This window comes from Aspergillus undulatus (assembly GCF_047715775.1).
Source record: "Aspergillus undulatus strain CBS 261.88 unplaced genomic scaffold BDV17scaffold_56, whole genome shotgun sequence".
NCBI lineage: Eukaryota > Fungi > Ascomycota > Eurotiomycetes > Eurotiales > Aspergillaceae > Aspergillus > Aspergillus undulatus.
This window is the reverse complement of record NW_027396660.1, coordinates 1-13,214: the sequence shown is the minus strand read 5'-3', so window position 1 is coordinate 13,214 and position 13,214 is coordinate 1. Positions and strand designations below refer to the sequence as shown.

The 13,214-nt window shown below is 52.3% G+C and overlaps 5 protein-coding genes across 5 annotated transcripts; all 5 read left to right on the top strand.

Annotated features, from left to right (window-relative positions):
• Positions 1–358: 358 nt before the first annotated feature.
• On the top strand, positions 359–3,262 carry BDV17DRAFT_300387 (spherulation-specific family 4 protein; the record flags this gene model as incomplete). The annotated part of the gene is made up of 5 exons (XM_073764048.1): positions 359–600; positions 659–1,010; positions 1,268–1,584; positions 2,131–2,488; positions 2,599–3,262. 5 exons carry the CDS (start codon positions 359–361, stop codon positions 2,917–2,919), a joined length of 1,590 nt encoding a protein of 529 aa, XP_073612050.1. The 3' UTR covers positions 2,920–3,262.
• A 973-nt stretch (positions 3,263–4,235) lies between these two features.
• BDV17DRAFT_187603 (NAD-dependent epimerase/dehydratase family protein) lies at positions 4,236–5,781 on the top strand. Its single transcript, XM_073755048.1, has 2 exons — positions 4,236–5,618; positions 5,681–5,781. Exon 1 carries the CDS (start codon positions 4,330–4,332, stop codon positions 5,605–5,607), a length of 1,278 nt encoding a protein of 425 aa, XP_073612049.1. The 5' UTR covers positions 4,236–4,329; the 3' UTR covers positions 5,608–5,618; positions 5,681–5,781.
• Positions 5,782–8,541: 2,760 nt separating this feature from the next.
• BDV17DRAFT_300385 (uncharacterized protein) lies at positions 8,542–9,758 on the top strand (the record flags this gene model as incomplete). Its single annotated transcript, XM_073764047.1, has 3 exons — positions 8,542–9,108; positions 9,153–9,330; positions 9,386–9,758. Exons 1-3 carry the CDS (start codon positions 8,736–8,738, stop codon positions 9,756–9,758), a joined length of 924 nt encoding a protein of 307 aa, XP_073612048.1. The 5' UTR covers positions 8,542–8,735.
• Positions 9,759–10,253: 495 nt separating this feature from the next.
• Positions 10,254–12,045, top strand: BDV17DRAFT_284056 (alpha-keto acid decarboxylase family protein; the record flags this gene model as incomplete). Its single annotated transcript, XM_073760468.1, has 2 exons — positions 10,254–10,452; positions 10,517–12,045. 2 exons carry the CDS (start codon positions 10,254–10,256, stop codon positions 12,043–12,045), a joined length of 1,728 nt encoding a protein of 575 aa, XP_073612047.1.
• Positions 12,046–12,686: 641 nt separating this feature from the next.
• On the top strand, positions 12,687–13,023 carry BDV17DRAFT_294603 (uncharacterized protein; the record flags this gene model as incomplete). Its single annotated transcript, XM_073762874.1, has 2 exons — positions 12,687–12,755; positions 12,817–13,023. 2 exons carry the CDS (start codon positions 12,687–12,689, stop codon positions 13,021–13,023), a joined length of 276 nt encoding a protein of 91 aa, XP_073612046.1.
• Between the last annotated feature and the right edge of the window lie 191 nt (positions 13,024–13,214).

The following is a 13,214-nucleotide window of genomic DNA, read 5'->3' as shown; positions in this document are numbered from 1 at the left end:
ATTAGGGTTGACGAGACCGATACGACCCGCCTTTCAACTTTGACTCTTTGTTGAGCGCCTAGCGTTAGTTGTCGACGCCCATTGTGACTCTTGAGTCTTGGGTACTTTAGCCGGGATCAGGATAGACTGCAGACGGCGCTAAGGCAAAGTAAAAAAAAGACAGCGCAGCATCGAATCCTTCGTGTATCTGTGATACCTGTTTCTAGACCGTTCCGGACCTGTCACTCTGTCTCTGTTCGACCTCCCCTCCGAGTCCTGTGCGAGTGACCATATTCCATTTATTCCAAACCCGCCTCGTCGCGCACCTGAGTCCCCTTCTTGATATTCTCTCTAATTTTTACGTCTATCGTGCGCGCCCATGGAGTCTCTAAAGCACGCCCGAGAAGGCGGCAGCCCAGCGTTGCACCGCAAGTGCCAGCTTCGCCGGCGCTGGTGGGTTGCGATTGGAGTCGCTGCGGCCATAGTGGTCATCCTCGTAATCGTGCTTCCACTGGCCCTGATCCTCCCCAAGCGTGGGGACAAAGGGCAACCCTCCAGCGTGATGTTCCCACTGTATATCTACCCGGAAACGAACAGCACCTGGGGACCGTTGTACGAGGCGTATGTTTTACTTTCTGCGAGGCATCCAGTTTGAACGTCTACTGATCATCCGTCCCAGAATCCAATCGCACCCCGACCTCAACTTTTTGGTCATTGTGAACCCACAAAGCGGGCCAGGGCCCGGGCCTGCACCCGACGAGGCATACCAGCTTGCCATCCGCCAGCTGGACACCTATCCCAATGTGCAGAAAGTGGGATACGTGCGCACAAACTATGCGAAGCGCAACGTCTCCGAGGTGCTCGACGACATTGCGATCTACTCTGGGTGGGAATCCCAGTCGGCCGATCTGGCGATGGCGGGGATTTTCTTCGATGAGGCGCCGCATCAGTATGTGGAGGGGACGGTTGAGTACTTGACGCGGATTAATTCAGCCGTCAAGGAAGCCGGGGGGCTCCAGGGTGATCGGACGGTGAGTGCAAGAACCCGTGAAAAAGAAACTGCAAAGGAAAAGGCGCAGCGTGGCCGGGGGTTGGAGATTGATTGATGGGTCTTCGATCTGGCGATGGCGATCTTGGTCCCGCGCTGAGTGGAGCTGGAGACTGGACCTGCTCGATCGCTCCTTCGCTTGTGGTGCGATGCGACTGAAGATTCTTCCTTGCCAACTGCCCCTCTAACTTTAGCGCTTGACTCAGTCTGGAACATCTAGCTCTAACGCGCATCTGACAGGTCATTCTCAACCCCGGCGTTGTTCCCGACGCCCGCCTGGCTGCCCCCAACACCGACATCACCGTCACCTTCGAGCAGGCCTACGACCACTACAAGACGAGCCAAGAGGCCGAACTGAACGCGGAAGACGCGGATCGCAACACGTGGGCGTACATTTTCCACTCGGTGCCTGTGATGAGCGAAGGCGATCTCGAGAGTTTCGTCGACGAAATCAGCCACAAAGCAGCGTATCTGTATCTTACCACTCGCACGGACAGTTACTACGAGCATTTTGACGCCGAGTCTCGGCTGGAGGAGTTCTGCAATGTAATTCCGACGTGAAAATCCTGCGGTATCTGCCGTAGTGCGCGCTGTGGAGACGGCACGGCATTGAGTTGGCAGGCAGTGAGACAGATCCAGGCCACACCATGTGGATCGCTGGTGCAGATGCGTGGTGGGAATGCGAGAACAGGATTGGCTAGGTCTTGCACTGGAGAAGCCGCTGTTGTGGCTTTTGTACCTTATTGCAAATAATGAATAAATAATGATGTTGGCGTCTTGGACAGCGTCAGCACTAGGCGACTGGACAAGAAAGAAGAGAAGGCAGCAGTTGTAATACAGCACGAAATTGTAGAAAGATGTAGTCCACCCTCCTATAAATGGGCCAGCATTGCACCAAATAGTAAGCAGCTGCCCCATTCCAGACCTCTCCATTGGATCGAGCAATCACAAACAGCATGCCCCCCAAATCGACCGTCGTGGTGCCCCTGTACATCTATCCACTGACCGCGGAGTCCTGGGCACCGCTCTATGCAGCGTAAGTCGCCAACACCAACTAAAATGGCCCAGCCCAGCGACAAGCCCACTAAAAGATACACATCCAGAATCGAGGCCAACCCATCGCTCAACTTTTTAGTTATCGTCAACCCCAACAGCGGGCCCGGCGACACCCCCCTCCCCGACGAGAACTACACCCGCGAAGTGTCGCGCCTCAACAGCTACGCTAATGTCCAAACGGTGGGCTACATCCGGATCGACTACTGCAGACGACCACTGGACGAATCTCTTGCCGAGATCGCGCGATATGCCGGCTGGTCAGAGCAGGTTGAAGCAAGGGGCCTCGGCGTGCGCGGCATCTTCGTCGACGAGACCCCGAACCACCACTCGGTCGAACGAGCTGACTATCTGAGCGCGCTGACGCGGGCCATCAAAAAGAGCAAGGGCATTCTAGGCGAGAAATTCGTATGCTCCCCTTCCTTTCCTTGTTTTCTTTTGTGTTCTGTGTGTCTCAAAATCGGGATATTCTCGGCGCATGTTTGCTTTTTCTCTCTGCCTTCAATTAACCTCCGCAGGTCGTGCACAATCCAGGCACCGCCCCTGACGCCCTCTTGGCTGCCGCGTCCGGCGCCGAGCTGACCTTTGTCTGCGAGGAGCCGTACCATCGCTACCGATCGGAGGAAGTGCAGCACTGGCTGGGACTGCACCCGTTCTTCGACCGCTCGCAGGCCGGCTACATGATTAGCGGCGTCCCGGCGGACCAAGTGCACGATTTAGTGCTCGAGTTGCGCCACCGGTCAGCTTTCTTTTTTGTCACGGAGATCCGGGAGGACTTTTACGAGTGCTTCGGGAGGACCTGGATGGAGTTCATGCGGGCGCTACAGGCGGATGAATAGCGATGGTACTATGAACTGTATCTGGCTGAAACGCACGGTTACACTCTCAAGTTCCTGGCTGAATTCGGATGAATTCGACAGAGGATGGCGCCATTTAGGAACAAGTATGCACGGGATGCACCTTGTTGGCGACGTGATAGGTTGTTTTGCCTGCTATCGGGGTGCGTACACGTGGCGCTCGTATTGGAGCAGTCGTCGCTCTTGTCGATTTTAGCCTGGAGCTCCGGTGAGCCTCGATGCCATTTTGACGTTATCTTTCGATTTATCTTTCGATAAACTTAAATATAATACCTTGATATCGTGTTCCATTATTGAGATTTGCAGGAGGTACTGCAGGTTGCGGCTGAAATTTCCCATCTTCATTTAAAGGATAGAGACTTCCAGGACCCTAACCTTAATTCCCGTCGCCAATTATCCAGCGCAACATGTCCAATGCCCAGACTAGGTGACTCGAAGTAACTTTGGATGCCTTTCCAAGCCCTTGGTCCTCGTATTCCATTATCAGGAACCTTGTTGGTGAGGGATAGACCAACGCCTCACGAGCGAAGGAAGGCAGCTAGCAAGATAGCAAGCATCGCACGCCACCGCAACCGCCCAGCATCAGTAGCTCCGATCCTGAACCTTGCAGCCCTCCATGCTGGATACCAATACCCAAGCGCTGGGAAACTATCGTGCTGTCAGGTAAACTTAATTGTATGATGACTGGCTACCGGCTTATCACGTCACCGTGCGCTTCAGCCGCCGGCTCTTAGGCTAGCCTGAGCGAGGTACGATAAGCTAAAGCTGTCTCTGTTTTTAGGGGCCATATCCTAGACTCTCGGGCTACTGGAGAGTAAAGACTAAAGAATGACAGCGAGGTAGAACTGCCGAGTGGGATGCCGTTTTCCATCTTCCGCCAATGCGACAAATCCAAGTCTCAACGAACATTCCAGCCATGGGGCTGAGTCTAGAGCAGCGTCTTCGTTGTCTCGAGTACATGTGAAATCCTGCTTGCGCCGTATTCTTACCTATCCGAGTAAGCCGCCGGTGATATGAGAGTGAGACATACAGAAACAAGTGCTCACATCGCTCAGCCGCTGCCTGGGCAGAAGTGGGAGTGGAAGTGGGCAGGCAGGCAGGCAGGAAGGCAAGCAAGCCAGCAGGCCCCGTAGCGACACCTGGAGACAGGTACTGTGAGCCCAACCCGGAGATTCCGTACGACGTCAAACGCAAGAGCGCGTAATCAGTCCATTTTCTAAGAATTTATTCTGTATCCGTACCGAGTCCACCACCCATGGAGCTCTCTCTTGTCTGGCGCTCTGCATTGTTCTCTCGGATTGATGCCCCGGGCAATTACGGCAGCCATCCATGATAATCTCCATTTCCGGAGATTTGTACCCTGGTTAAGGTCACTACATTACTATCGGTATCATGGTCATGGCCTCATCTTCCCCGTCGTCAGGGACAAGCTCGCCGGTGGTTTTCTCTGGCCCTCCCATTCCTGCAACTGAGATTGAGGATCTCCTCAAACCAGAACTCCACCAACCTAACAATGTCGAATGTATCCTCGTTACAGGGGGCCTTGGATTCATTGGCTCCCATACCGCACTCGAATTGCTCAATTCCGGCTACAATATCATAATTGTCGACAACTTGACAAACAGCTACCAGCACGTTTTCGACCGTATCATTCTCGCCGCAAAGCTTTACCATGCTCAGGCTGGCACACAATGCCCAAAAGCTGAGCTATGTCTCGCCGACTACCGCGATATTCCAGTCATGAGTATTCTTCTCTCCCGACACAGCGTGGTCACCGCCGGTCAAAGACGCTCTACCATTTCCGGCGTCATCCACTTCGCAGCATACAAAGAAGTCGGCGAAAGCATCCAACACCCGCTAAAATACTACCAAAACAACGTCCTAGGCTTAATCGATTTCCTCGGCTTACTAGCAGAGCACGACATCAAAACCTTCATCTTCTCCTCCTCAGCCAGCGTCTACGGCACGCTTTCCGAGTCCACAACAACCAAAACCCGCCTACGCGAAGAAGACTGTGTCCATGAGCGGGAATTCTACATCGACCCCGCAACCGACAGCCAGACTTACGCGGAACAAGGTTGCACGGGGATAACGAGCCCCTACGGTCGCTCCAAGTTTTTCTCCGAAGCTATTCTCTCGGATCTGTGTCGATCTGACCCATCCTGGACTGTCGTCGCCCTGCGCTACTTCAACCCTATAGGGTGCGATTCGTCTGGCTTGCTCGGGGAGGATCCCAAGGAGTCAGGGTCCAATCTTTTCCCGGCTGCAGTGCGAGTGCTTACGGGCGAGGCGCCGAAGCTGTATATCTACGGCACGGATTGGGATACGCCTGATGGGAGTCCGATTCGGGATTTTATTCATGTTTCCGACCTAGCGAGGGGGCATCACGCTGCTCTTTCAGCAGCGCAGGCTGGTCGGATTGATGGGGCGTTCCGAACGTTTAATCTCGGGACTGGGGTTGGGCACTCGGTGTTCGACGTTGTCAGGGCGCTGGAGGAGGCGAGTGGACGGTATATGTCTGTGAGGCCTGTGGGAAGGAAAGAGGGCGATGTAGGATGTTGCGTTGCGATTCCGGAGCGGGCGGCAAGAGAGCTGGGTTGGAGGACGGAGCTGTCGTTGAGGGATGCCTGTGCCGATGTCTGGAACTATCTTGAAGGTCGGAGGAAATAATGTCATAGAATGTACGTGGTGTATTTTGTTGAATGAATAGACTGTCCGGATGATGACCCATATGGTATTCCAGATCTTCTTCGCGCTCTATATGAATAATCGAGTATAGGTCGCATTGGGCATACACCAGGAGAGCGCGGACCGCTACAACCCCTAAACGTCTCTACACCAGCATCGTCACCGCGATCTTGCGGTTCTTCAAAGTGACTTCCTCACAAAGTACACCTCACCGTCAACCCATCGTCACGAACGATACATCCAAACAGCAATACTATCGACCTCCTCATGATACCTCACGATACCGTCCATATCCCAACCCTCGACCAGGTAAACGATCCATCCTACAAACATTTCGCCACTGAATGTTTTCCTCTGCGCACGCTGACACCCTATACCCATTCGCCATCCGAGGGGAAAGTCAACAGCACAACTCAGATCCCACCCAAAGAGGCAACATCTTCCCACATTTCAATGCGGTCCACATACAAAGCACACATGGACACGACCGATGCAACGGAAAAAACAGTGGTTCAATCACCTAGTTAAGGCTTAGTTCCCACGCGAAGTTGCACGACTTCCTGGCCGAGCTGGAAGTCGCGGAGAATCCGAATCCGAGTTCAATCTGGTACCCTACTTTACAGCAACCTGAGTTTCTCGCGCGCCATGCTCTGCCCTACCAGTCCATTTTTGACCCAGTCCATCCCAGGCTCATACGTCATGAGCAATCAACTAATCAGTCATGAAATCGATCGATCGATCGCAGATTAGGACAATCCCGCCGTTACACAGATCGACCAGCCTATAATCTCCGGCATCCACCAAGATTACGTGGGATTGGGGCCTGTCGTGAAACATGCATTTCGGCCTCCGGATCATAGATGCACCAATGGCGGGTTGGCCCAATGCACTGGGCCGTGCGGATTTGTGCTGCGACGGCATTCGGATACTGACTGCTGACTGTGTGCGGAGGTAACCCCTCGGGGCGTATTTCGAATCTTATGTGTCGTGTCGTGGGATTTGGCACGGGTAGTGGAGGGTGTAACCTCGAGTTTGGATCTAATACGCTGGAGTGTGGGTGTTTTCCTGACCTATTAGATTCAAGGCTTTGATTGTTTTTGACGCTGGGCTGTACAGATAGATATTTGTTGGGAGCGTACGTACTTCGTTGCACTATGAGTGCCTATTTCCATCATCACTATATCCACTCTGGGTCTCTGACTGCACAGGTCATTAGCTTGTTAGCTCGTTGCTACAGGAAACTATATGACTTCCTTGGTTCGAAAACTCAGATCTTGGACTCCCATAAAAAATTTACGAGTCCCTCCCCTGCCCTGAAGCTAGTTTACTCTATCTTTGAATCATCATTAAGGCATCATATATTTCAACGCAGCTTTCGCGGTCTTTGCTTGTACTCTCCGTGCCATTGGCTCTTGCTGATATGTAGTACATATTAATCAAAATTTCCAGAGTCTCCAAGGAGCACAACAGCATACTCCCAGTACACTTCTCCCATTGATCTGGTCAACATGTCACCTATTTTATATCAGGCTCATGGCCCGCTCAGCGCAAAGCCTACACATGACACCTTTCATTCTACCCTCACGCACCTTCTGTACCCATATTTCGTTACAAAGCTTTGGGGGCCACTTCGAGTGACTTGAACGCAATCCCCCCATATCAGTGATTCTTATCTTTGATTGAAGATTGTAGTTTTGTCAGGACGAACCATAGCTTACCACTATGGTTTTGGTCGATATGTCCCAGGCGTGCCCTAACTCCCTGTGATCTGCTCCTGCTGATTTGCGCAAACTAGCTCCTGAAATCCCTTCTTAGAATATACCTTGCATCCTCCTATACCCGGACGACTCCAGTGAGAACGGGAGTGCGGCGGCGTATCCATCTACCTCCTCTAAAGCAAGATCGTGTCGGCCGCCAGCCGGGGGCGCCGATGAACAGACAAGGCCGATGAGTCCACATCTGATGGCCTGGAATGTGTATCCTTGATATGATCTCTCGTTCCCCGAAATATTCTCTATCCTCTTGGCCGTTGATGGGCAATTCATCCGGGAATTTCATGCTTGATTGGAAGTCGTGCTACCTAGCCCCTCCGACAGAGCTAGTATATCAGCGCTCCATGGCTTACTGTGCTAGCGAGATGTCAGATCTTTAATGCTATCGTTCCGCCGAATGAGTTTCTATACCTTCATTGTCCAAGACCCCGTCAAGCTACTAATGAAGCATAATGAGCGAAGTCACCCGGAAGTCTCAGACAAAGTCACCTATGTCATTCCGGCCTTTAGCATCTCGAGTACCATATAACACATACGTCATAAGCAATGAATCATTAACAGTAAACCCTCCTCTAGTTCGCGGTCCAAGGCACACTGACCTCACGTCTGAGCCAGCAGTATGCGTCATAGCCAGATGCTTAATTTCCGACCATTCAGAAGCAATCAGTTGTAGTATTCGACCCTCTTTCTCCTATTCTGTAGGCTAGGGTAGGGGCCGATGCAAGTGCATTGCCCTGCAGCTTTGTTGCATCGTACATCTACGCCCGCAATCCTCGATATAGACTGTCATTGCGTTGCTATCTACAGGGGTTTCGTCTATTAAATCTGCCAATAATCTCAGTGGTCAAACCTTGCGTGCGTTGGAGAAGAGGATGATCGCCCTGGGCACGCCTTGTTTTTGGACCTGGTATACGGCACCCCCATAACAAGCAATTCCACGGTGCTACAGTTCACTTCCGGTCTCAGATCATGTAGGCTCTTCACCCGTCAATGCCGCTATGGATCCACCACGGTATCTACCTTGATTGTCAAAATCGAAAGTGTAGCAAAGATAACCGAGGATAAGTTTTGTCGAATTGGAACAATCAATGACATTCACTAGCCTATTTTGGAAATTCGCATATGCTGGAATCAAGGACGTGGATATTATTTGGTCAGAAGAGCTTAACAATGCAAGTGCTAAAAAACAGTGATCCTGCCACAAGAAAAGAAAGGCATATCCGGGGCTGTGCAATCCTCCAATCACATCGTAATAGGCAGATGCTGAAAGCATAAAGCAAGCAGTGGCCTCGGTTGTGAACGCTTTCGTCCAGGTTATTCACGTTGATCTCATGCGCCATGTCCCTCGATCATTCAATTCTCGAGTCTCATATGACCTCAGATACGCAAAACGAGATAGCCAGTCGGTTCTGGGGATCTGGCAGCTGTCAATCGTGCCATCTCCGGTCCTACTTTCAATACTATACTGAGCAATACATGATAATCTATCAGTCATACAAAGCGCAACTCCCCTTGAAAACTCACCAAGACATACTAGAGATCGCGACCGATATTCTTGACAACCTTCCTCGTTCCGAAGTCAAGGAAAAGTTTATGAGAAGATGTACATCTAGAGACAGTGCCGTTGACGACGCACTAGACTCCAGCATTGATCTCGCTGTCCGTCTTGTTTTCATGTTAGATGTTGGCGTATTTCGGCACGTATTCTCTGGTAGACGGACACTGACTTTCTCCACGAGACATTCCCGGACAAAGCTCCGCTCAGTCACGACAGCTTGAAATTGGGCAGGGATTTCAATGTATCCAGCATGGTGCGAATTGCCGGCTTCAAAGTCGAACTGACTTCAAATCTCACGGATCATCTGCGCTTGAGAGACGCCAAGAGAACCGTGACTGTTTTTCACCACGCTTCGTTCCTGAAGAGTCAGCAACAGTATGCTTGATCGCTTCCATAGCCCCTGAGACCTATACTTATCATACACAGCCAGGTCAATGTTCTTTCCGACGGGCTTCATAGACAAAACCTTGGCAACACTGGCTCTTCTTTTCCCAAAGGGTGATCGATCGTGCGAAAAGTGGTACAAAAAACAAGGAGCGTCCGACGAACTGGACGACCATGTCCTCAAATGCGGCCCAGCACAACGGCGAATTGATGAATACAACTATTGGCATGATAGACTCGTCATTCTGAAGGAAGAATTCGACGAGTCAAGGCCATCGACACTGTCTCAATGGTGGAATGACCGGCGGGAAGGCACACAGTGGTACACTCTCTGGGTCGCGATTTCCTTGACCCTGGTGTTTGGGCTGTTCCAGAGCATAACAGGTGCAATGCAGGCGTACAAGTCATACCATCCATAGATTGCGGATAATCATGTTTTCTTACTCCATGTGATAAACGTACATTAATGGCGGCGAGGCTGGGGGAAACGCGAGGCTTCAAGGTGGACACAGCAAGTTAGGGCTATTGGTCGGAGCACCTCGAGTTGATATTCGAGCCATTCGCAGGCATGCTGAGACGAGGCTGGATTGCCCAGTAAGTATAGTTTGCTGTGGCCAAGATCGCCTGCTTCGTCGAATTAATGTCATGCAGCACCGGCGTCTGCGATTCACAATGGGCTGCTCACATCTTAGCTCCTCGCAGCAAACACGCGAACTAACGAAAGGATCGTTTGCACCCCCGATACCTGGCACCTCTAAGATATCAGGTACTTTCTCTTTGAGAGTGTGATCTTGATTGCTAGATGATGTAACAGGAACGGGTGGGCCGGCTATCGTCGGGTGGTTGCGCTCCATATATAAGGCCGCCCCTCTTCTTCTCGGCTTCTCCAACACCAACACAACTACTCTCTCGCCATGGAGACCAACACCACAACCCTCGCCGAATACCTCTTCAAGCGCCTGCATCAGCTCGGTGTAGACTCCATTTTCGGTCTCCCCGGTGACTACAACCTGCAGCTGCTGGACTACGTGGCTCCGTCGCGTCTGCACTGGATTGGCAGCGGCAATGAGCTGAATGCGGGGTATGCTGCTGACGGTTACTCCAGGATCAAAGGTACTGCCCTTGTCTTTTCTTCACATTCGTTCTCTGCGACCTCATCTAAGCTTACTATCACTAGGTATTGGCGCCCTCGTCACCACCTTCGGAGTCGGCGAGCTGTCCGCCCTCAACGCGATCGCTGGTGCCTACGCCGAACGCGCCCCCGTCGTCCACATCGTCGGCACGCCCGTCCGCCAGTCCCAGGAGTCGCGCGCCCTCATCCACCATACCTTCAACGATGGCGAGTACGAGAGGTTCGATCGGATGCAGGAACACATCACCGTCGCCCAGGCCATCTTGACCGATCACCGGACCGCCCCCGCCGAGATTGATCGCGTTTTGCAGCAATGCCTCCTCCACAGCCGACCCGTCCGCATCGCCATCCCTCTCGACATGGTCTCCTTGCGCGTTCCAAAGTGGACACTTGAGACGAAGCTGTCCCTTCCGCTACCTTCGCGTCAGCCGAAGATCGAAGAAAAGGCGCTCAAGGCTATTTCTGATCGCATTTACAGCGCGAAGAAACCTATAATACTGGTGGACGGTGAAGTTCGGTACGCCAGGATTGTGGACGAGATTGACCACATTGTCAAATCAACAAAGTGGCCAACATTCACGTCGGGCTTCGGTAAGAGCTCGCTCGACGAATCCCTGCCGAATGTCTACGGCGTCTTCACCCCGAAGCACAAGGAAATTGTCGATGCAAGCGACCTCGTCCTCTGCTTCGGCGCCCACTTCAGCAACACCAACACCTTCCTTTATCAAACCGTCCCAAAGCGCGATGACACAATTTTCTTCAACGCTACTTCAGTCCAGATTGGAGGCGAGATCATTCGCGATCTACCGGCGAACTACTTCCTGCCGCAGCTTATCGGCCACCTCGAAATGGAGAAACTCCACAAATACGAGCCCAAGCTCGAGCATCCGAAATCCATCGCTCCGCCCGAAGTTTCAAGCTCCGATCTTGTCTCGCAAACCGGTGGTTTCTGGCACAGGATCTCTTCGTTCTTCCAAGAAGGCGACATCATTCTCGCTGAAACAGGCACAGCAGCATACGGTTCAAACGAGTTCCGCCTTCCTCCGAAAACACGTCTTTTCAAAGCAGTCACCTGGCTTTCAATCGGATACATGCTTCCAGCTACCCTTGGCGCCAGTCTAGCGCAGCACGATCTCATCGCTCGATCGGAATATCACGACCTTCTCGAAGCCCGATCGATCCTATTCATTGGCGACGGCAGCTTCCAGCTGACAGCCCAGGAGCTTGCGACTATCATTCACCGCAAACTCAACGTCATTATCTTCCTCATCAACAATGACGGCTATACCATCGAGCGCGCTATTCACGGTCGCAACGCAGCATACAACGACATCACGCCTTGGCGGTACCTCAAGGGCCCTGAGTTCTTCGGCGCTCCAACCGAGGGGGAGTATGCTGCGCATACATGGCAGGTCCGGACATGGGGTGATCTTGACAAGGCCCTGACCGATGAGCGGATGCTAGAGGGCAAGGGTGTGCGCATGGTGGAGGTCCTTATGGAGAGGCTGGATTGTCCTCCTCCGTTAGATAAGATTTTGGATGCGCAGATTCAGCGTGAGAAGGCGCAGCAGTAACTGGCTTTTTCAAACTGGCCTAGATAAGACATAGATCTCCTGCCCTGGTTCCTGAAAGATCAGCCGTAATTCTAGACGATGGCAACAGACGAGTATATGAGCAATGATTATCTTCCTCATTCAACTTTCGTATAACTTATGACCTTCTCTCTCTCTCTATCCCTATGACAACAAAATCACGACCCACTGTCCACCTAACGTAAAAGCCCCCTCCCTCAACGAACATCCTCCCAAAACACCATCGAATGATAGGGTATATTGGTCCGCTGGGCCCGGCGAAGAGTCGCAACTCGGCATTTATGAGCGCCGACCTAGGGCACCATTCAGCTGAAGGAACCTAAGTACCGTCTTCTCTCAGAATTTACACGGCAGTCTCCAAGCTGATTTCCCACCAGTTCCTCTTGATAACTTACTCGTGTCTTCATGTTCATGGATTCGTCCCCAGCGTGTCTCTGCTCAACTCAAACCGGGCTAGGATATTGAGAAGTTAAACCCGATATGTCCGATACTGTGAGCTCTGTGAGCGCTCTTAGGGCTCCGGGCTGTATTCATACTTATTTATCAACAGCGGCCCAATGTCGGGCTGTAAGATTACTTCTTAGGTTGCTTTGAACAAGCAGTTATATTTCTAGGTAGCAAAGATGGCTCCACGGTACGCCAGAGACCAACCCGAGGGCTTCACCAACCGCATCGAGAACGTCGCCATCGGAGTACGTTACATTGCCTCAAACGAAATCAAGGAGAGTCTACAGACAAAGCTAACAAGACAAGGCCGGCGGATCTATCGGCAAACACATCATCACAGCCTTAACCCGCCCCGGCAATACGAGCAAGATACCCGAAGGCGTCCACTCCGTCGCGCGCATCGACTACACCAACACCAGCGACGACAACGATGACAGCGCACTCGTTGGTCCTGCGCGGGCAGCAAGTCCTCCTCATAATCATGAACGTGCTAGCTCCGCCAACCACAATTGACGAACTTCATCCGCGCCGCAGCAGAAGCCGGCGTCCCATACATCCAACCAAACTGGTACGGGCACGACGTGACGAACGAGTCCCTCTGCTCGGACAGCATGCTCAGCGGCAGTCGGGATCTAGTCATCAGTGAGATCAAGCGCCTTGGAGTCAGCGCTTACCTCCTCCTCCTCCTCCTCCTCCTCCTCCTC